Source organism: Hipposideros armiger, unplaced genomic scaffold (assembly GCF_001890085.2).
Source record: "Hipposideros armiger isolate ML-2016 unplaced genomic scaffold, ASM189008v1 scaffold_550, whole genome shotgun sequence".
Classification (NCBI taxonomy): domain Eukaryota; kingdom Metazoa; phylum Chordata; class Mammalia; order Chiroptera; family Hipposideridae; genus Hipposideros; species Hipposideros armiger.
Genome location: NW_017731900.1, coordinates 420,319 through 443,525, shown reverse-complemented (window position 1 = coordinate 443,525; position 23,207 = coordinate 420,319). Strand labels below are relative to the sequence as shown.

The following is a 23,207-nucleotide window of genomic DNA, read 5'->3' as shown; positions in this document are numbered from 1 at the left end:
CCTCATGTTGTGGTGACCCCCAACCATAAAATTATTTTCATTGCTACTCTATAACTGTAATTTTGCTACTGTTATGAATCGTAAATATCTTTTTGTTTCCCAATGGTCTTAGGCGACCCCTGTGAAAGGGTCGTTCGACCCCCAAAGGGGTCGTGACCCACAGGTTGAGAACCGCTGTTTTAGAGGGACATTTCATTGTAGATTTCAATTTGGGGGTGAAGGAAACACAGCTTTATTGCCACTCAACAGAGGAGCTCAGCGGGGTACCCACAGTATGGGTTGGTACAGAATACTAGGAAGAGGGGGAGAGGGCTGTAGTCAGAAGAGCAGGGAAGAGCAGATGGGGCTGGAGGCCCTGTGGCTGCAGAAAGCAGCAGGAGTGTGCACTTCAGGCAAAGGTGGCCATGGCCATTTAGATGCATATGTTTGTAAACTGGGTGCTCATGAGGAGAACTAATAATAAACAGGGAACGATGCTTCCTGCATCTCTCTAATCATTAGGAAAACTTAACTCCTGGGATTTTTTTATTCGCAACAAAACACCCCAAAAGTCCCAGGAGTTTCTTTAGATATTTTAATGTTTTGGTCATTTTATAAAGAGAAATGCAAATGAAATATAGGATTTACATTCTGTATTCCTCTGTGGTATTACTTACACTGGAGTGCACATGTAAGCTTCACGGGGTCTGTGAATTCCCTAAAACGGCAGGCCAAACTCTGCAGTATGCAGAGCTTTCAGCAGTCAGACTCTCAAGAGGGTATCTAACCAACCTCTCATTTCCTATCCCCCACCCCTCAAAAAAAGAACAGCTTATGCATAGGGGAGCAGAAATACAGAGTAAATCTGTAAGCTTCAGGAATAAACGGTCCAGACCACACAGAGCTCCACGGGCATAGTCAGAAAAACTGGGGGAAATGGGCTTTGTCACAGTAGCTTATTGAGCACGTTCTCTAAAATGGCCGCTGTACCTTCTTTTTCTTGATCCAAGTATTTCTTTATGTTTTCTGCTCTATCCATGTAGCCCGAAATTTTTTTTCTGAGATTGCATTTCTTTGCATCATCTTTGGTGCCTACAAATTTAAAAATATATTCCTAGGTTTCAGAACATTTTTTCTATTTAGTACAGACATTATTTCCAGCTTCCCAAGTTTTCCACACATTTCCTCTCTCTTAGTATGGTTTGCTTCAGTCCTAAACTACACAATAAGAGCCTCAAATTTGGCCAGATCGGGAAGGACTTTCATTGGTGCGCTAAGCATCTAAAGCTGCTTTATTCAGGAGTGGGGACTCTGATACCATGTGTCACTGCTGGGGACACCAAATCCAGTGAAGTGACAAAGGTAGCTTATTACATGTCAATAGAGTCTGAGCACTATTTTGTCCTAATCACCCACAAGTTTGAAATCTTAGCATAATTAAAAGTTAGCAAATAATATCTTTTACCCACAAAATCAGCTTCTCTTCCAGACTTCCCCACTATAGTTTATGCTGTCGTTTCCCCAGGCACTCCAAAAATAGAAGGTAGTTTGCAATATACATTATCAATAAACTCCCACCCTAAGCCCTACCCCCTAAACCCAATCAGTCACCAAGTCACTTCTGGTTCCTTCCTTCCTTTTGATATTGCTTGTATGTTCCATAATAATTTCATTTTTAAACTCTCAGTTTTTTTAAACATTTTATTTTGAATTAATTTTATATTGATGGAAAAGTTGCGAAGTGGTACAGAATCCCTTCACCCAGATTCCCTTGATATTAACATAACACATAACCACAGTACAATTATCAGAGTTAGAAAATTAACATTGATATAACACTATTAACTCATCTGCAAACCTCATTTGTATTTCCCCAGTTTTCCCCCTAAAGAAAGTTCGTTTTTTGGACCAGGATCCCCCATAGCATTTAGTTCTTATGGCTTCTCCTTAGTCTCCTCCAATTTGTAATGGTTCCTTAGTCTCACTCTGCCTTTTATCACCTTGACATTTGGGAAGAGTAGTGGTCAGTTATTTTGCAGAATGTATGTCTCTCATTTGGGGCTGTTGATGCTTTCTCATGATTACACTGAGGTTATACTTTTTTGCAAGAAAATCACAGAAGTGTTGTGCCTTTCCCAGGGGATACATCATGTCGACGTGTCTTATTACTGCTGATGTTAACTCTGATCACTTGGTTCAGGTGTTCACACATTTCTCCACTATAAAGTCACTATTTTTTCCTTTGTCTATTCTTAAGTATCTTGTGGGAAGATACCCTGTTTCTCCTTACTCTCTCACCCACAAGTTTTAGCATCCATCAATGGTCCCTGCCTGCAAGTTACTACTAGAGTTTGCAAAGTGGTGATTTTCTATTGTTTTCATTCCTATTTATTAATTGGAATTCTACTGCAAGGAAGAGCTGTTTCTTTTCCCCCATCTATTTATTTCTTCAATTATTCATTTTTTATCAATATGGGATCGTGGGTATTTATTTTAGTCTATGGGTTGTGATCCAATACTATCATTTTCTTTCTCAAATTATTACCTTTGGCTTTGCGAACTCCTTGTTGGCTCCTCTGTCCTTTTGACATGCCCCATCATTTTTTGAGCACTTCCTTACTTTTTGGTGCAAAATGTTTTACACTCATCTTGTGTTTTCCCTGCTCCAGCCCTGGAATCAACCATTCTTTGAAGGTGCTCTGGTTCTTTATATTGAAGAGTGGTATCAAAAAATCAAATTCTGGGTGCTAAGCGTGCTCACTGCTACTAGGGAAGTCCTATCACTACTTCTAGACCTGTTCAGTCAACACAGCTAGAAAATATATGTAGGTTTAGGAATCCACATATACATCTCTACAGGCAGACCTCGGAGATACTGTGGGTTCAGTTCCAGACCATTGCAATAAAGAGATTATTGCAATAAAGTGAGTCGCATGCATTTTTTTGGTTTCCCAGTGCATAGAAAACGTATGCTTACACTATACTGTAGTTTATTAAGTGTGCAAAAGCATTATGTCTAAAAAAATGTACATACCTTAATTTTAAAAAATACCTTATTGCTAAAAAATGCTAACCATCATCTGAGCCTTCAGGGAGTCATAATCTTTTTGCTGGTAGAGGGTCTTGTAAAAAAACGCAGTATCTGCAAAGTTCAATAAAGCAAAATGAGGTGTGCCTGTATTCACTTGTGTCTATTCACCTGTATATGTATTAAAAACCACCAATTCATGCTGATAACTTTGATCCCACAGGGCTCATTCTAGCCTTCCTCCTTTCCTTATTTGTAACTTCTTTTATTATCCACATTATATTTACTGGCTTGTTCAAATCTAGTTTAAACATAAAGTGGTTTCAGAATTCCTAACCCATACGCCTATGAGAAAAATATTTACCAACTAAAATACAATGTTTGTATACTTTGATTTTGTCTTTAACCTTATGGAATACAGTCAAAATACTATTTTCCAAAGATGCTTAGGTTACCTAGTTCCATCCCTCCTTCCTTATGTATTATAATGGAATAACTCAGAAAAGAGTCACTCTCTCCTCATCTTACTACTCCATTCCCATTTCCTCCTTCTTTCTACCTCTTTCCCCACCCACCCCACAAACCTCATTAGTTTCTGGTTTTATCCTTCTTTTGAACAAATGAGTAGACATGTGAATATCTTCTTATACCGTCGGTTTTACACGAAGGATAGCATACTACAGATATTCTTTGTCCTGTGTAGATTTCACTTAACAATGTATCCTGGAAATCACTCCATACCGCTTTATAAAGATCTTCCTCATTCCTTTTTACAGCAGTGTAGTATTCCATTGTGTGGACCCACCATAGTTTATTCAACCACTCTCCTACCCAGGGGCATTTAGGTTGTTTCCAACATTTTATTGACATTAATATAATTACTGAAATCTTTCCCTTTCAAGTCCTTTTACTGCCCAAATTAGTATCATTTCGATCCCTACTTTCTCATGCCTATACTACTGTCGCACAAGAAAATCCTAATATAGCCATATATAATCTATAAATCTCTTGTGAGGAATCCTGTTTTTCCTCCTAAGGTAACATGAGAATTCATACACTTCCACTGCATGGTCCTCTAAACTCAGAAACTTTTTACTGTCCCGTCTTTTTGTCAAAATGAAGCATTTTATGGTCTCTTTACAGAGGTAGTATGAATAGTGGTTAACAGCAAAGTGTCTGGAGTCAGACTGTTTTAGTTCAAAACTTGCTGTGCCACTTTTGCCGATGTGACCTTGGCCAGTTATTCAACCTCTCTGTCTCCTCACCTGTGACATGGAGAGAGTACTAATAGTACCTTAGGGAGTTGTGGAGATGATTAATTACAAAAGAAACTGGCATGTAGGAAACACTCAGTGAACGCTGTCAATATCATTAATTCTAGGTAATTTTTTCCATACACCTCACTCTGGGCTTCCTTTAGAACCATACTTTATCTAACATTTCCTTTCTTAAATTCCACTGTTACTTCGCTATTCCCTATGAATATTTCCCCATCCTCTATAAATGTAGTAGTCCTTTTTTAATCATCATCATGATCAGCTGGCAGAGTTTGACACTGTAGACTCATTCTTCAAACATCATGCCTCGGTTTTCCAGCCATCTTTGATTCCCATTGGAATCTCACTCCCTCACATGGTCATATGACCATGCCACTAATTCAATATCCACACTGTCCCCTCCTCTTCCTAATATTGGCAACACCTTCCTGATTCATTCAGGCCCCTTATCACCTCTCAACTTGATTCCTGGTCTGCTTGACTTCAGTCTCTTCAGGTTAATGTCTCTCCTACACTCTTGCCATATTCACCGATTATCCAAGAAATATTTATTGAGAACTTACTACATGCCAGGCACTGGGGACACAGCAGTTAATAAAACAGATGTAGTTCTCCCCTATCCTTCAAGTGACAGGAAAGACAACAATAAAAATAAATTGGTAAAACGTGTACGTTAGACTGTAATAAGTGCTACTAAAGAAAATAAAGCAAGAAGGATGACAGCGTCCTGGGGTGGGGTTGTAATGTTACCCTGTAGATCAGGGGAGGCCTCAAAAAGGTGGTATTTGTATAAAGACTAGAATAGGAGAGGGAGCATACCACCCAAATGTTTGGGAGAAGAGCATAATCCTAAAAGAGACAAGCCCCGAGATGCAACTTTAATCACATCACTCCTTTGTAAAAACTTTAAATGTTTTCTCCTTGACTACAGAATGAGTTAAAACATCCTAGCAGTCAAGGCCATCCATAGCATGCTCTCAGATCTAATCTACCTTTAACCTTTACTTCTCACTCTTTCAGCATATAGACATATGCTGAACCAAAGCGAACTACTTATTTGGTAAAATAGCACAGACAGAATGTGAACACTTCTAATTTCTGAAATTCAACTTATTCCTCCAAAGTCCCTATATCGAAAGCCACCTCCCCCTTTCCACCCCTAAATGACTTTTAACTGTAAATCCTCACTGCGTTTGTCTGTAGCTCCCTGCTGGCACTTATTCCCTGTGTTAGAATTATTATTGGCATTTGTGTCTTCACCTGTAAGATCTCGTCACTGTCTCTGTAACCAACCTCTCCAGGATCAGTGGAGCATACTGCAGCCAAACTCCTGTGATTCTCCTGCTTCAAATTCCAAGAGTGCCAGGTCTTGAGCGGTGCCCCACCTGACCAACACTGCATACCATCTCTCTTTCGAGGAATCATTATACTAGTCATTATACTTTAAAGCCCTGGCTTCCAATTGTGACTCTACCAATTGTGGGGGAACTGAAAAGCAAACTTTACTTTTTTATGCTGTAAAGTGAGGAAAACAATCACCTATTTCACAGGGCAATTGTAAGGATGAAACAAGATCATGGTTTTAATGTGCGCTGCACAGTGCCTGGTGCTCAGCACTTATAAATGGTGTTACTTTGTTGTTGCCGTCATCACCATCATCACCATCACCATCATCATCAAATGGGCCTTGCTCAAGGTAGTGTTACAGTTGAGGGAAGCTCCGAACACTGAAGGGCGCCTGTACTGTCTTAAAGTTTCTATAACACTTACATTATAAACAGGCTAAAAGGCAGACAAAGGGGGATCTTAGGCCAGACTGAGATCTCCAGAGTAACGGGAACACAGGCTGGTCTTAATCAATTTAAAACATAATTACAGGGTTTCTACTATGCACCTGGCATTGTGCTGGTGTTAATGGTTATTTGGGGAGTTCTCAACACTGAATGATTACTAACAAAGTCTCACTGCCCCCGCCCACAATACTATGCATTTTTCACACCAAATATCAGTACCTCCATTTCTTATGAAAATAAGTTTTTCTTCTACCGCTATGAGATTCTGTTTTACTTTTAATTAAAATATTTAAACAGGTAAGATTAATAGTGTAATGAACAAACACGCTTATTACCCAGCATCTAGATTTAAAAATTGTTAGCATTTTGCCACATTTGCTTCAACATTTCTTTCTTAAATCAAATTAAAATCAGACATCATGACAATTCTTCCCAAAATTTTGCATCTCTAAAAATTAAGGATGTTTTAAAAAAAAACCATACTGCCTAACAAATCTAATAATTTTAATGTTACATCCATATTCAAACTTTCCAAAGTGATCTAAAACTGTCCTTTACAGTTCGTTCAAACCCATAAGTCCTATCAAGGTTTATGTGTTACATTTGGTTACGTCTTTTACAAATCTAGAGCAGTAACCGCCTTTTCTTGATGACGTCAACCTATGAAAGGCATAAACGAAACCAGTCCACTTGTCCTGTAGAATACGCCACTTTTTGTATTTGCTTCCTCGTGGTGCAGAAGAATCATTAACTCCCACACTCCGTCCCAGACACAACAAGATCTAGCTCCTTATCCTCCAATCCTCCCTCCACGGCTCATTGCTCACCTTTTAGAACCTGCAAGAGCAGGTCAATGCCCTCCTGGTAACATATCAAAGCCTGCTGGTACCGAGACTCGGAATCTAGCTGCACCGCCCGCTTTAGCACAGTGACTGCAGCTGCGCTCTCAAGATCGAGCCCCAGCCCGGATTTTGCCATGATTCTGGAAACTCCTCTCCTCAAACCCAGCTAGAGTTGGGTGGGTCTGCTGTGCTTCCGGGAAATGATCACGTGACACCAAATGCACCGGCGCTCTCATTTTATGGCGCTTCAGTGGGAGGGACTTGGCCGGAACTAAAGTGTCGCGTTTTGCGTGCCCCGGGACGACAGGGTTTGAATGTAGCGCTTGGTGTTCTTTCCTCTGCTTGGCTTCCTGTCCGCGGGTAAGTTCAGGCTTAACAATATTTAACAGTCGCTGGTCAGTGGGGAATGCGTGGTCGAAAGTATTGCATTTTTGCATGGAGTCCATATCTGGGAACCCTATGTAGATGTGGATTGATTTTCCCTATTCCGTTTCTGAGTTTGCGGTGACAGTATCCTCGATGGGCCTCCGTCCCGTTGCTGTCCCTTTGCCTCCCGAAAAGTCATTGGCCGACGTGACCCTTTTTCCCAGTTGGAGGGATTCCGGGACGCGCGGGTTGTTGAGCCTCGATTCTCGAAGCGCAAAAGCCGAGCCTCCTAGGCTGGACAGCCTGGAAAAGGGAATTCGAGTTTTGTTTTAGTGTTTCTGTGCATCTGCTTGTTTCATAACTCCGGCTTCCCTTTGGGGATCGGCGTTAACTTAATTTGTTAATGAAGATGCGAAATTGCGTAATTTTTAAATTGCTGCATTTTAGAAGGCAAACCTCCTGGAGTTAGCAGGTAAAATATTTGCCATTTTACGAAAAGCTGTGATTTTGCAGTCGTGTTTTGGTCGCTGCCTACCCAAAGCTGCTCGTTCTGCGTATTTTGCCAAAAGGCACTTAGGAGAGCTGCCTACTTGTTAGGCATTAGGAGTTCAAAGAAGAGACATTTCTTGCCTTCAGAGATCTCGGTTTATCAAAAGGGGAATTTTATTATTTGTATTTTCAGTAATGTCCCCCTCCCCTTTAGCAGTAAATAGATGTCTCTTTAGGAAAGGAAGTAGTTTTTTTTTTTTTAAAAAGAACAATTACATGCATGGTCATTGTAAAACAACAAAATATCAGACATGGGGGTGGGGGGGATGAGGGGGTGGGGGGGTGAAGAGGAAAAATCGCCCTGGTAACCTGCCCCCCCAGGGATATGTTAATATTTTTCTGATATCCTTCCAGAGGTTTTCTGTGTATACACACACATTCACAGACATTTTTTTTTTATGGAAAGGGGATCGAACTTCTCATGTGATGCATATATTTTCCTATTTTTGCATCTGTGCAAGAGAAAATTTATTGTAAGTAGAAGATAGTATAATTGCGTCAAGGTCCAAGAGTTAGTGTCTAATTATTAAGACTAACCTTTGCTTTATTCAAACTTATAACTTTTGACAGTCACACCCTCTGAAGTCTGTAAATTAAACTTCATCATTGAGCAGATTGAGTGCCTACTATGTGGCAGATGCTGCTTGGGATACATCAGTGAATAAATAGCCCGAAAAACAAAACAAAATTTAAAAATCCTTGTCCAAACATGCTGTTGGGTGGAGACAGACAATAAACAACAAACCTAATTAATTTATGTTAGATGATAAGTGCTATTGGAAGAAAATTAATTAGAATAAGAGGGCTTGGAAGTGCTGACAATTATGTTGTGGGTCAAAATGCTAAATAATGGAATCAGGGTAGACCTCACTGAGCAGATGAGATTTGAGCCCCACATTGAAGGAAGTAAGGGAATTAGCCATGTGAATATCTGGAGCATTTCAAGAGCGGGATCACCCAGTCCAAGGGAGCATGCCTACCTGGCAAGTTCCAGAACCAGCAAGGGGGACAGTATATGTAGGAATTGAGCAAGACAGTAATTGGAGATGAAGCTCTAGAGGTGGGGGCTAAGAACTGGCTATTACTCTGATTGACATGGAGGCATTGGAGGTGTTTCATTTTTAAATAAACTTTAGAATAGTTTTAGATTTACAGAAAAGTTGTGAAGATATCACAGAATTCCTATAATACCGCACACCCAGTTTCCCCTTTTATTATAGTAATGTTTTACATTAGTATGATGCATTTGTGATCATTAATGAACAATTATTGATACACTATTAACTAAAGTTCATACTTCAGACTTTCGTAGTTTTTACCTAATGTCCTTTTACTGTTCCAGAATCCCACCCAAGATCCTACATTACTACATTTAGTCACCATGTCTCCTTAGAGTCCTTTTAACTATGACAATTTCCCAAACTTTCCTGCTTTTGATGACCTTGACAATTTTAAGGCAGTCAGGTATTTGAGGAGCTACTGGCCGGGTGTGTTGCACAATGTCCCTCAATTGTTGTTTGTTCGATGTTTTTCTCTTAGGAAGACCCCAGAGAAGTGCCATTTTCATTCCATCATACCAAGGGTACATGCTATCAACTTGACTTTTATCACAATTGATGTTAACCTTGGTCACCTGGCTGACTAGTGCTTGTCAGGTCTGTCTAGGGTAGTGTTATTAACCCCCCTTTCTATAGTGTCCTCTGAGGGGAGCAAGTCACTATGCATAGCCCACACTTCCCGGGTAAGTGGTTTGCTCCACTCTTTGTGGGGAGAGTAGCTACATAAACTATTTGGAATTCTTCTGTCAGTGTGATTTGTTTCTTCTCTCGCATTAATTTAATTTATTCACTCATTTATATCAGTATGGACTCATGGTTATTTTATGGTTTGGATTACAACTAGTATTTTGTTACTTATTTTGTTGCTCATACTAGTCTAGCTTTAGCCATTGGGAGCTCTTTCATTTGGCACATATGCCCCTTTGGCATACCCCCATCAGTTTGATTTTTCGAGTGTTCCTTTCTAGCATTCCAATATGCTCCACACTCATCTTGATATATCCCCTCCTGCAGCCCTATAATCAGATATTTCTCTGAGGAGCCCCGGTTCCTTTTATTAGAGAGTTCCATTACAAACTGAGATGAAATTGCTTAGGTGCTCTCAGCTAACAGAGCTAACCCATGTATATCTATATCTAATTATTTCTACAATATATCTGTTAGTATCTATACTGAGCTAAACATGAGTTCCAACTCTATTTGTGTATCGTTGGATCACATGGATCATTCTACCCGTCCTCTTGCTTATGTGTAACCTCCAATAGTGAGAAACCTGGCTCTTTGGAAGATTTTGAGCAGAGGAGTTGACGTGATCTGATTTAGGGTTTAATTGGATGATTGCTTCTATGGAGAAAAGACCTTAGGGAATTTGGAATGGAAGCAGGAAGGCCAATCATGAGGCTTTTGTTGAGTTTTAAGTGGTAAGAGAAAGATTTAGCAAAGTATGAAGCTAAATGTGTTGGGTTAGTATATAATGTTTAACTTGGGAGGCAGAAGTATGATAGGGAAATAATTTAGCATTATCTATTTGATTGGAGGGCCAGAAGAGCAAGCGTCTCTTCTAAGTGAGCCTCGATACAAGCATATAAAACCCAGTCAGGCAGTGGGTGATGTGAACTAGAAATTGTTATTCTATGTTATAATGCTTGAGGTCTGATGTCTGAATGACAGTTAGGAAATTCTGATGGACTTCTAAATTCTGAGTTGAGCCAGAACAGAGATCTAACCCGTTTATTCATATATTGATCAACAAACACTGGGCGCCTACTGTTCATCAGATTGTGTGCTACATGCTGAGAGTGATCAAGACACAATTCTTGCTTTCAGGCCACTAAGGATGTAGTAGTTATTATAACTCTCCTGAAACTGATCCATAATTAATTTTGAGAGACTGGTCCAGTTGATGAGAAATTTTCTGAAGCCTGGCTCTTTTCATGGGACATCTTGCATTAATTTCCACAACTCCATTGCTGTATCCACGTCGCAGAGCTTGAGTGAGCCTGAATCTGGTGGACACTGAAATACAGCATTTACCATGATTTGGTGTGTTAGGGTGTTTTTATTATAGCTTTGTAATAATTAAATAATTTTATACATAATAGTAAAAGCTACCATTTATTGGGGGCTTCCTGTGTGCCAAGTACTGTTTTCGGTGTTTTTAGAATAGCTCAGTTGCAAAATAGGTATTATTTTGTTTCTGTTTTTGGAGAAAAAATTGAAACACACAAATTAAGTAACCTATCCAAAATATACATGGAGTTAGTTCATGTACCTAATCTTTCTGCTTTCAGTGTGTCAGTATAGTATTATAGACTATAATTGTTTTGTGTCTAAATAAGCATGATTTTTTAGGTCATAGAAACAATGCATGTTTGTTAAGAATAGTTTAAAAATACAAATAGGCAAAAAAGCGTTCTGGCTTTACTTTTTAACAGAAAGGTGTTATGATTCAGTGACAATGCACTGGACTAGGAGTTAATGGATTGGGTTCCAGACCCTATACACCCTGCATAGCTGAGTGTCTTTGGGTAAATGATTGAACTTTCTGGGATTCATTTTCCTTCTCCATAAAGTAAGACGGTTGTCAGTTCTAATTATAGGAGTGGGGATTTCTTCAGTCCCTTTAGCTCTTTAATTTTTTGTGATTCTACAACAAAGCATTTTTTATCTGCTCTCATTGTTGAAGATTTTTTTTAAATGATAGTAATCCCCATTGCCCATTTTTTGTTGAATCAGCTGAAGCTCTAACTAATTTGGTGAAAATGGATATGGTTAATGTATTGTTGCTACCTATGGTTTTGCTGAACTCTGAATAAAACATTTACTATAACATGATTCTTGCCTTTATTATATTAAGATAACCAAGATTGTACTCTTAAATTTCCATCAAGTTTACCATTAACTTGTTTACTTTTTTAATACCACAGAGAGGGGACCTGTCCATTTCTAAGACATATTTGGCCCGCAGATCTTATTTCCTACCCACAGTCTCCACAGAGAACAGTTACCACTCTCATGGCGGGGATTTTACGCTCAGTAGTTCAGAGGCCCCCAGCCAGACTACAAGTAAGTGTTTCTTTTCAAGAGTTGTCTTTTTTTTAAATTTTTTTAAAACTTTTTCTCTTTTCTAATTAACAAAATGTTATGAGCAAGCTAAACTTAACTTTTTCATATATATTAATTTTTTTTTAATACTGAGGGTTAATTTTGTTTATTTATGGTTTATCTGCTGTTTTATCCCTCAAGAGTTAGAATCACAAAAGATCTTTTCCTGGAGAACCTGCTGCTAAAAAATGGCCAGCCTTTTTTATTAAATGATTCCCCTAGGCCTGCCTTAATCTTTATTTAAAGTTTTAGGTTTTTTTCCCTTCGATTATGAAAAGAGTACATTTTCAATTTTAGAAAATTAGAAAAATATAGAATAGCAGAAAGAAGTCTCCCAGAGACCATTAATGCCTGCATTTTCATATATTTTCTTCCAGTCTTCCATTAGAAACTGCAGTGGTGGAGAGCCAGAGTAAGATACAGGCCTGCTGCTAGCTATAGATTACAGTAATGTCAGGTGCTTTTTTTTTTTTTTTAAGATTTTATTGGGGAATTGGGGGATGGGAACACACAAGTTGCTGTCCTTGGTTTTTTCAGTCTAGTTGTGGAGGATGTCGCTTCACTGGCCCATGTTGGTATTATCATTGCACTCTTCCCAGCTGAGGCAGATTGGTCGCCGGCCACTCATGGCAGCTCTTGGCAGCTCACCCTGGCTGCAGGTCGCTCACACTGGCTCCCAGCCACTCACTGTACCTTCACTACAACCCAATGCCGCCCCATTGCAGCCTACGCCATGGCTGGCAACTCATGGCAGCCCAGCTCCAGGTTGAGCTGTTGTTCGACATCTTAGCTGTAGAGGGCACAGTGTCACTGGCCCTCATATGTGGGATCTGAACTGGGGCCCTGCTGCTCAGAGCCGGCATCCCAAGCCAGCCCTTAACCAACGTGCCACTCGGCCGGCCCTGTCAGGTGCTTTACATGCATACTTTAACCTCAGAGTAATCCTGTGTGGTCAGTATTATGTCCTTTTTTAGGGGAGGAAACTGACTCTCTCAGAGAGTGAGTGTCTCATTTCTCACAGCTGGTAGGCACAGAACCAGGATTAGAAGTCCAGTGTTCATGAGTGTCAAAACATTTGGTTTTCCTTTGCCTTCCCCACCCCTACTGCTTCTTCTCTAGTTTTTTTTGCCATCGGGGTCATGAAGGGAACAATTATGGCCCATCCAGACAGGAGTTTCCTGGTATAAAGGATTGGCAGTGAATCCTTTTTCGTCAGCTGACTGAGAGAAACAGGACTGGAGGTTTGTAGGAAGGGAACAAAAGATAGGAACTAGGAGTGATGGCGTTGTTGGGACTAGAAAGAAAGCTAGAAACTCATTTTGGCTTGCTTTCACATTGTATTGTTGAAGGTGAATTATTGCACATAGTCTAGAGCAGGGTTTGGCAAACTACGGCCTGTAGGCCAAATTCAGCCTACCACCTATTTTTGTAAATAAAGTTTTATTGGAACACAGAGCCATGTCCATTTGTTTACATATTGTCTAGGCTGCTTGCACCCTGCAGTGGCAGAGTTGAGACTTGGCAATGGAAACGGTATAGCCCCAAGCTGGAAACATTTACTGTCTGGTTCTTTACAGAAAAATATTGCCATGCCCTGGTCTGGTAGTTCATAATTATGTATTTTTTGTATTTTAATATGTTAGTGGTAAGATGAGATGTATTCATTCATGTATGGATGGGGCTGAGATAAATGTTTGATAATTACAGGTTAAGAAAAACAGACTTTTGTCACCTAAAAAATGGATGGTTATGGGTTCTACACTAGACAGAGTTCTAAAATAAAACAAAAACAAATGTTTTATATCATATTTTAGACAGTGACAAAAGGTGTGGAGTCTCTTGTTTGTACAGATTGGATTCGTCACAAATTTACCAAGTCAAGAATTCCAGATAAAGTAAGTACAAGGGTTTTGGGGGTTTTTATTTTAGTTACTATTTTTCTAAAACGTTATTTTTATACTGTTAAAACTTTTATGTTAAATCATTTGTGGGTATAGGTAGTAGTATAGCATATAGAACATAGGATTTATGTCAATGCTTATTAAAAATAAAAATGTGCCACTTGCCTTTGAAGTAGTGGATTTTAGTCATCTCAGAATCTTTATTCCTGTGTATGGTTACTGTTTTGTGTTTTCATATCATCGTTGTCCTGAGGATACAGTCCTCTCCCCACTGCTCCCAGGCTCTTGGCTCCCTTTCTGTGTGGACTGTTGATTGCCACTTTGGGTCTTTTGAATTTTCTCTGCTAGATCTATGAGTACATGTCATTCTTTCAGAAAACACTAGCTAAGCCCTCAGTTGATTTTTGGTTTTTTTGTGCTTTTTTTTTAATGAATAAACTTTATTTCCTAGAGCAATTTTAGGTTTATTGAAAAATTGAACAGAAAGTACAAAGAGTTCAGATACTCCCTCCCCCCACTTACACAGTTACCCTATTAACATCTTGCATTGGTAAAAATTTATTAGAACTGATGAATCAATATTGGCACATTATTATTAACTAAAGTCCATAGTGTACATCAGGACTCTTGGTGTTGTACACTCTATGGGTTTTGACAAATACATAATGCCTTGAATCCACCATTGAAGTATCATACAGAATAGTGTCGCTACCCTAAAAATTCTCTGTGCTCCACCTCTTCATTGCTCTCTCTCATCCTCCAACGCCTGGCACCATTGATCTTTTCACTGCCTCTATAGTTTTACCTTTTTCCAGAATGTCATGTAGTTGGCATCACCTAGTATGTAGCCCTTTCAGACTGGCTTCATTCACTTAACAATAAGAAATTAAGGTTCCTTGATGTCTTCATAGCTCATTTCTTTTTCTTTTCTTCTTTTTTTTTCCAGTTAAATGTATGTTTAATCAAAAGAATGATAAGTCGTTAGCTAGAAATTAGCTAGAAAATCTCTGGCTAGAACTCAGGAAAAACATGAATTTGAAAAGACCAAGTTGTTTTCCACTTAAGTGGCTGGAGACTCAGAAATCAAACAAGGTTCCGGAAATAATAAAAGCTGCATTTTTATAACCTGAGTGTTGTGGCTGTGCCTCTCATTTCCTTTTATTGCCTAATAATATTCCATTATCCAGTAGTACCATGGTTGTTTACCCGCTCACCTACTGAAGGGCATCTTGGTTGCCTCCAGTTTTTGGCAATAGTGAATAGAGCTGCTATAAACACTCGTGTGCAGGTCTCTGTGTAGATTAAGTTTTCAACTCACTTGAGGTAAATACCTAGGAATGCAATTGCTGGAATGTACAGTACAGACTATGTTTAGTTTTGTAAAGTCTGTTTTTTTTCCTCCAATTTCTTGTATTGTGGTAAAATACATATAACAAAATTTACTCTCTTACCCATTTTTAAGTGTACAGTTCAGTGGTATTATATTCACATTATTGTGCCACCATCCCCACCATCCATCTGCAGACCTCTTCATCTTGCAGAACTGATGCTCTGGTCCCATTAAGCAGTAACTCCCCATTCTCCCTGCCCTCCAGCCCCCGGCATCCACCATTCTCCATTGATGTTTTTAAAAGATAAAATAGTATTATACTATTGACTGTTTTGATACCTTTAATATGCTTGATGTTCTTTTATCAGAAACTCCTTTTGTTTTTCAAGTTATGGTCTTTCTGCTGCTGTCTTTTACACAACTGTATTGTCGCATATCTTTCCATGTTTCTTAGTCTGTTACCTTCTGGGAGAAAAGGATAAATACAAACGTTAGCATTTGTTTAAAATGTGCAAGGAAGTGATTTTGATCACCAGTTGTAGTACATGTGAAAGCTTTTCAACTTTGTAAAAATAACTCTGAGATGTGTTGCTCCAGCCCCTGCCCATCTCCAAACTTATTCCTAGATTCTCAAATGGTTTCTAGACCTTGCTGTATGGATAACTCAGGGGTAATCAAGTTAAAATGTCCAAAATTAAAACTCATCATGTCACTTGCCCTCCAATCAACCAAACAAAAAGGGGTGCTCGTCCTATGTTAATTACATCAGCTGATGCTGCCATTGCAGACCAGAGACCTCTGAGTCAGTCTCAACCCCTCCTCCTCCTTCATCCTCTACACACCTATCAATTTTGCTGCCCAGAGTCTCCAAATCAGTCCCTTTTCTTCAACCACGGCTATAAGTGTTTCCTAACTGGGTTTCCTTGTACCAGTCACCCACCTCCAGTTTATTTTATTTTCTTGTAAAAGTTTACTTTCTGAATCTCTTTTTGAAAGATGACCATGTTGCTTCAAACTTTCAATAGCTTTGTATCCCTCCCGGAAACTTCTAAAGGCTCAGCACAGTTGAGCATAGTTTAACTTCATCCTCTGCATTGCTTTTCATGCTTTTTCTACGTTAGCCACACTGAACCACTTGGTTGTCCCAAATATCTCATACTATTCACACTGTTTCTCTGTATTTTCTCACCTTTTCTTTGGTGCACCTGCACCCTCGTCTTCAACAATTCTACTCATCCTACATCTCTTCAAAATCCCTAGAAAAATACAAGCAAGTGAAAAGAACCCAAACCACCTCTAATCCCACCCACTTGGTAACAGCTACTGTCAACACCTTCCACATCCTTTTCTGCTGTATGTTTTTAAAGATGTGAATTGTCTCACATATAATGCATCTCTCTTTATTTAGCCATATGATGTGACCCTCTCAGTGGATAGGTTTCTACAATATCACTTTTTTTATTTTTTTATTTTTTGGGGGAACAGCCATGGTCATTGGTTACACATTGCTTTCATACTACAATGGCATATTTGACTCTTTTAGGGAGGTTGCAGCTCACAGTGGCCCATGCGGGGTTTGAACCGGCAACCTTGGTGTTATCAGCACCATGCTCTAACCAACTGAGCTAACCAGTCACCCCCTATAATATCACTTTTAGTAATAATTGAGTGGTATTCTTTTGATAAAAGTACCATCTTTTTTTTCCTTTTTTTTTTTTTGGTCCTTCCTCAGTATGATTCCCCAGAGATATGACTCTTTTTTTTTTTTTTAAGATTTTATTGGGGGGTTGGGGGAGGGGAACAGCATTGGGAAATCGGGGAAAGGGAACAGACAAGTTGCTGCCCTTTTGTTTTTCAATCTAGTTGTGGAGGACGTTGCTTCACTGGCCGATGCTGGTATTATCACTACGCTCCTCCCGGCTGAGGCAGTTGATCGCCAGCCATTGAATGGTGGCTCACAGCAGCTCACGCTGGCTGCCGGCCACTCAACGGTAGCTCACAGCAGCCCACTGTAGCAGGGGCTGCAGTATACGCCGTTGCCAGCAACTAACGGCAGCCCAGCTCCAGGTCTTGCTGCTGTTCACTATCTTAGCTGTAGAGGGCACAGTGTCACTGGCCCTCATGTGGGATCCGAACCGGGGCCCTACTGCTCAGAGCCGGTGTCCCAAGCCAACTGTTTTTTTTTTGTTTTTTTGTGTTTTTTTGGCTGAGCCATCCTGCCACCTGTTGGCAGCTCAGCGGCTGCTCAGCTCAGGCCGGGACTTGAACCGCTGTAACTCAGAGCTCAAACTCTTGAGCGAGCTCTTAACCAACTGAGCCACTCAGTAGGCCCTCCAAGCCAACTCTTAACCAACGTGCCACTCAGCCGGCCCAGAGATATGACTCTTGATACCATGTCTTTGAGACCTTTATACACATGATATGTATCTGATTCTTAGAATCAATGTTTATAGAATATATCATATTATATACACTTATGTATTTAGTATAGATGAAGCAAATACAAGATCCTACTACACATAGTAGTATGGAAATTTGGGTTGGTTTTTTTTCTTTTTTTTTCTTTTAAGAATGTATTACAGGGCCGGCCGAGTGGTGCCAGCTCTGTGCAGCAGGGCCCCAGTTCGGATCCCACATGAGGGCCAGTGACACTGCCCTCTACAGCTAAGATGGTGAACAACAGCTCGACCTGGAGCTGGGCTGCTGTTAGTCACCAGTGATGGCGTAGGCTGTAGCCCCTGCTACAGTGGGCTGCCATGAGCTACCGTGAGCCGCCGGCAGCCAGCATGAGCTGCCAATAGCTGCTGTGAGCAGCCGTCCAGAGGCCAACGACCAATCTGCCTCAGCCGGGAAGAGCGCAATGATAATATCAACATGGGCCAGTGAAGCGATGTCCTCCACAACTAGACTGAAGAACAAAAAGACAGCAATTTGTCTGTTCCCTTTCCCCGATTCCCCAGCGCTGTTCCTCTCCCACAATTCCCCAATAAAAATCTTAAAAAGAAAACATTAAAAAAAAATGTATTACAGCCATCCTAATGCTAGTACTTGCAAAGATAGTAAACCTGATTTGTTTTAATGGCAATACTGTATCCAATAGGATACATTATAATTTATTTAGTTATATCATATTTTTCAGTTTTATTAGTTTTACGTAAAATGTATGCCTCATAATTTTTTTAGCTTCTTGAGGACCATGGATATGGCCTTTAAGTTTTTGAGTATTACAAATAGTGTTACAAAGTATATTTTTACTCAGTACGTTTTATGTACTTATGGAAATTTTTCTGTGGGATAGTATCCTAGAACCTTTTGATTCTTAGAGAATCAGTTCACATGTCAGCTTTGTGGAACTGTTTCTGATCCCTCCTAGGCAGAGTCATTTGTCTGTTTTCTCATGGTACTTTGTACATAATTTTTTTTATAATACTCAAGTTTTATTGTCGTTTTAGACTTAGATGTTTGTTCCCACATTTTAATGGGAACGGGGTGCAGCCCAGTGCCCAGCTCATATGTGCTAATGCATTTGCCGGGCATCTGAACTAGTGTCATCCAGTGCTCCTGCCTGACCCTTCGAAACAAAACAAAATGCTTGCCTGTGTGATGTTTTTCATAGAGTTAATCTACCTGAGTAATCAGACTGGTAGAAATGTTCGATTTGAGGTTGAGGATTATAGAAAGATTAGTAAGTAGATCATTATGTAGTTGTTTGTGTGTGTGTGTGGGGGGGGGCAGTTAAGGAAAAAAAGGAGGTACATAGAAACTAAGTTAAAAATGATCATTTATGATTCTTCCTTTCTAGGTGTTTCAGCCTTCACCTGCAGATCATGAAAAATATGGTGGGGATCCAGAGCACCCTCATAAACTACATATTGTTACCAGGATAAAAAGTACAAAAAGACGTCCATATTGGGAAAAAGATGTAATAAAGATGCTCGGATTAGAAAAAGTATGCAACTATTTTAGTCATCTTTAGTGTTGTTTAAATTTGGCACTGTTAAAACTTTAAGATAAATATTTAATTTTTTGTTGTTGTTGAGATGTATTATTTAGTAGTGTGTATTTGGAAGTTTGATTTAGACACTGAGCCTTCACCTGAACATTCTACTGAAATATGGAACCATGTGTACTTTTGAAATTGACCTCCATCATGGTTTCTCTTTGTAGGCACATACTCCTCAAGTTCACAAGAACATCCCTTCAGTGAATGCAAAACTGAAAGTGGTTAAACATTTGATAAGGTTGGTCGTTTGTTACTTCAACAGTTTTTAAAAATGTGTTGCCTAGTGTAATTCTAAAAGCATTTTCTTGTATCACAGGATCAAGCCGCTGAGGTTGCCACAAGGACTTCCTGCGGAGGAGGACATGGCTCACACATGCTTGAAGAGCACTGGGGAGCTAGTAGTACGGTGGCGGCTAAGTCCCGTGGACCAGGACACCACTAGTCCTCATGCAGTTTCAGACTAACACGCGCAAACCCTTTTTATTTAAACATGGCAAGAAAGTGTTCTCATTAAAATATATTTTAGATGCCAATCATTTTCACTGACTATACACGGTGTGATTCTTTCTTCCCATAGGCTTGGAGGTTGTGGTGCCACATGGATGACTGGCATCGTTTGAACATTTAGGTCCTGGTGTCACCTTAGCAATCACACAGCTTGATAAAATTTTCAAGTGTCCAAGTGACTGTCTAAAGCATCTGTCACCCTTTTTGTGTGTATATATACATATGTCAAAATCTTTTTTCTGCATCTAAACTTCTTTTCTCTTAATTTAAGACCTTAGATAATTAAGTTAATTAATATAGAATCCTTGGAAGTCTGGACAGTTTAATAAGAAACAGATATAAAATAGTCACGAAATGAACTTTTTACCCTTGTTAGAAGGGCAATAAATTAACAAATGATGAAAATGCCTTTGAATAATATTGTTTATGATTCTTTCTACCTCAGAATCATTAAGATAATATGAAATAAGTGCTCATGAAGAAAATAATTTTCTGTTCTCTAACTTTGTTGTCTGCAAAAAAAATCACTTTGGTTAAAGATAATTTAAACAGTTCATTATACAAGGTACAGTAATTATAAATAAATACAAATATGTATATAGCATAGTGGGTATAATTTTCTTTTTATAATGCTTATTCAGATGGTAATTTAACATATGTACATTTTTATTTAATACATTGGTAAATTAGTCCTATTTTAAAGCTATAGATAGAAACTTTAATTTATTAAATATATATGCACATGCCTAAATACATACACATAAACATATATTGTTGCTTCTATCTGTGCATGAATAATGTAAAACAAAAGTAAAAATAGAGAGCCGGCCAAGTTGCGCATTGGTTAAGAGCTGGCTTGGGACACCAGCTCTGAGCAGCAGGGCCCCGGTTCGGATCCCACATGAGGGTCAGTGACACTGCCCTCTACAGCTAAGATGGTGAATAATAGCTCGACCTGGAGCTGGGCTGCCGTGTGTCGCCAGCGATGGCGTAGGCTGCAGCCCCTGCTGCAGTGGGCTGCCATAAGCTACTGTGAGTGGCTGGCAGCCACCGCGAGCAGCCAGCAGCCAATATGAGCAGCCAAGAGCCCCTGTGAGTGGCTGTCCAGAGGCCGGTGACAGATCTGCTTCATCCGGGAAGAGCACAATGATAATATCAACATGGGCCAGTGAAGCAACGTCCTCCACAACTAGACTGAAGAACAAAACAACAGCAACTTGTCTGTTCCCCTCCCCCAATTCCTCAATTAAAAAAAAATCTTAAAAAAAAAAAGGAAAAATAGAATTTGGGTAAGCAAAGATATTTTCGCCCAGAGATTTCTTTTTTTACCAAATTATTTCCCATAAAACTTTAAGCTGAGAGAGGTACCATTCTGGCCTCAGTCTGCCCTTCCCACCCATCCATCCATGTAACTACAGTTGAGGTTGATAAGCGTCTTGGAAGAAGAAACTCAGTTTGGGGAGACAACCTGGTGACAAAATGCAGTGATCCAGGGTAGTTCTCACTGCCACTCACTTATGGACAGGAAAGGTAAAAGCTTTACGGTAATCCCCTCTGATATTTGTTAGGGTTTGTAGAGGCCCCTCTAAGTGAGAAAGAAAAAAGACAGACTTTTCAGCCACAGCAGACAAAACTTGGCAGATTGGGACTGTACTGGAAGCCAACAGAAGCCAGCCACAGATGACCACAAGTCAAACAATGGCAGAAAGTGAGTGAGAGTGGGAGCTGCATGCCAAGACACCCCGGCCCTGGAATAGCAGTGCCCCACCCAGAAGCCAAGTACAAAGGGGAGGGAGGCCCTGAAGGAAGGATCTCAGGAGCAGCTTCTCAAAGCTGAATTTACACTCTAGGAAGAGGATGTTGGAGATGGATATAGGAGTTCCTTCAAGGAGGCCCCCACTCACCCCAAATCAGGAGATGTTCTGAGAGCCCCTCAACTCGAAATCTTCCAGAAGCTACATGGGGCTCTGAGTAGTCTAGGGACTCCAGTGGCCAAGGAATGTGTCCACCATGAAGGATGCTGGCCGACCAAGATCCAGGACAGCCATGTCAAAGAGCAGCTTGCTGGTGAGTTAAAGCTCCAACTGGAGCTAGGGCTGCTCCCTAGGGTCTGGGGGCTCCTTGGGAGCTGGCAATACTAAAACTCAGCCCTCCCCCTCCCCCCAAATTTTCCTTTGGAGAAGGAAATTTTCCAAAGTGATAATTATATTTCAGAAGACAAGATCCTTTCTAGTTCTCTGTCCATTCAGTGATCCTTAACCCACAGCCGGAGTCAGGGAAGATGTGGAGAATTTTGTGATTATTTCTCCTTTGGGGGATATCATTCAAAATTGTGTTAGTGTTGCATGCTCCATGAGGCAAGCATACACTTTCAGCTCTTCCCAGCTGTCTTAGATTGGGTTTCCCACAAGTAGGTTCTGAGATGAAAAATTTCTGAAAGTAATTTATTTAAGTATTCCCGGTGGGCGTGGTGGGAAGTTACAGGAGTTTAAACCGTTTTGTTTTTTTTTAAAGATTTTACTGGGGAAGGGGAACAGCCAAGTTGTTGTCCTTCAGTCTTAGTTGTGGAGGGCGCAGCTAGCTCAGCTCCAAGTCCAGTTGCCATCTGACCGCCCGTCGGCAGCTCGAGGCCGCTCAGCTCAAGGTGCTGTGTTCAATTTTAGTTGCAGGTGGGCGTAACCCACCATCCCATGCGGGAGTTGAACCAGCAACCTTGCTGTTAAGAGCATGTACTCTCACCAGCTGAGCCATCCTGCTACCTGTTGGCAGCTCAGCGGCAGCTCAGCTTGGGTGCAGCTCACTGGCCCATGTGGGAATCATACCGGAGACACTGTTGCTCAGAGCTCGTGCTCTTAACCAACTGAACCACTCAGCCGGCCCTAAACCATTTTTTAGGTGGCCTTAATTTCAGTTGCATTAAATACATTCACATTGTTGTGCAACAATCACCACCACCCACATCCAGAATGTTTTCATCTCCCCAGACCCATTTAAGCAATAACTCTGTACTCATTAAGCAATAACTACATTTCCCCTTAACCCTTGGCAATCATCATTATGTTTTCTATTTCTACAAATTTGACTACTTCAGATAACTTGTATACTTGTAAATGGAATCATACAACACTTGCCGTTTTGTGCCTTATTTATTTCACTTAGCATAGTGTCTTCAAGGTTCTTCCATGTTATAGCATGTGCCAGAGTTTTGTACTTGTTAAGGCTGAATAATATTCCATTGTATGTATAGACCACATTTTCTTATCCATTCATCTGTTGATGGACATGTAGGTTATTTCCACCTTTGGGCTATTGTACATAATGCTGCTCTAAATGAGGTTTACAAATACCTGTTCGAGCCCCTTCATTCAATTCTTTTGGGCATGTACCCAGTAGTGGAATTGCTCGATCATATGGTAATTATATCTTTAATTTATTTTTTTTAAAGATTTTTATTGGGGGAATTAGGGGA

At 40.1% G+C, this 23,207-nt stretch overlaps 2 protein-coding genes across 4 annotated transcripts in view; one reads left to right on the top strand and one right to left on the bottom strand.

Moving 5' to 3' along the window:
• The window catches only part of MITD1 (microtubule interacting and trafficking domain containing 1), a 27,479-nt gene extending 20,342 nt beyond the window's left edge, over positions 1 to 7,137 (bottom strand). The window contains exons 1-2 of one of the 2 annotated variants that reach the window (XM_019669233.1): positions 6,905 to 7,137; positions 970 to 1,071 (exon numbers count right to left, since the gene is read on the bottom strand). In XM_019669233.1, coding sequence (XP_019524778.1) covers positions 970 to 1,071; positions 6,905 to 7,055 — 253 coding nt within the window. In that variant the 5' untranslated portion in view covers positions 7,056 to 7,137. The remainder of the gene's footprint in view (positions 1 to 969; positions 1,072 to 6,904) is intronic. The other variant, XM_019669234.1, reaches the window with a different exon arrangement.
• Positions 7,138 to 7,185: 48 nt separating this feature from the next.
• MRPL30 (mitochondrial ribosomal protein L30) lies at positions 7,186 to 19,778 on the top strand. Of its 2 annotated transcripts, none has more exons than XM_019669235.1 (6): positions 7,186 to 7,279; positions 11,820 to 11,958; positions 13,812 to 13,892; positions 19,031 to 19,177; positions 19,396 to 19,469; positions 19,548 to 19,778. In XM_019669235.1, the coding sequence occupies exons 2-6, from the start codon at positions 11,908 to 11,910 to the stop codon at positions 19,693 to 19,695; spliced, it is 501 nt and encodes a 166-aa protein (XP_019524780.1). In that variant the 5' UTR covers positions 7,186 to 7,279; positions 11,820 to 11,907; the 3' UTR covers positions 19,696 to 19,778. The 2 variants fall into 2 exon arrangements, with proteins under 2 accessions (XP_019524780.1, XP_019524781.1); XM_019669236.1 differs by lacking the exon at positions 7,186 to 7,279 and adding an exon at positions 7,305 to 7,757.
• The last annotated feature ends 3,429 nt before the right edge of the window (positions 19,779 to 23,207 follow it).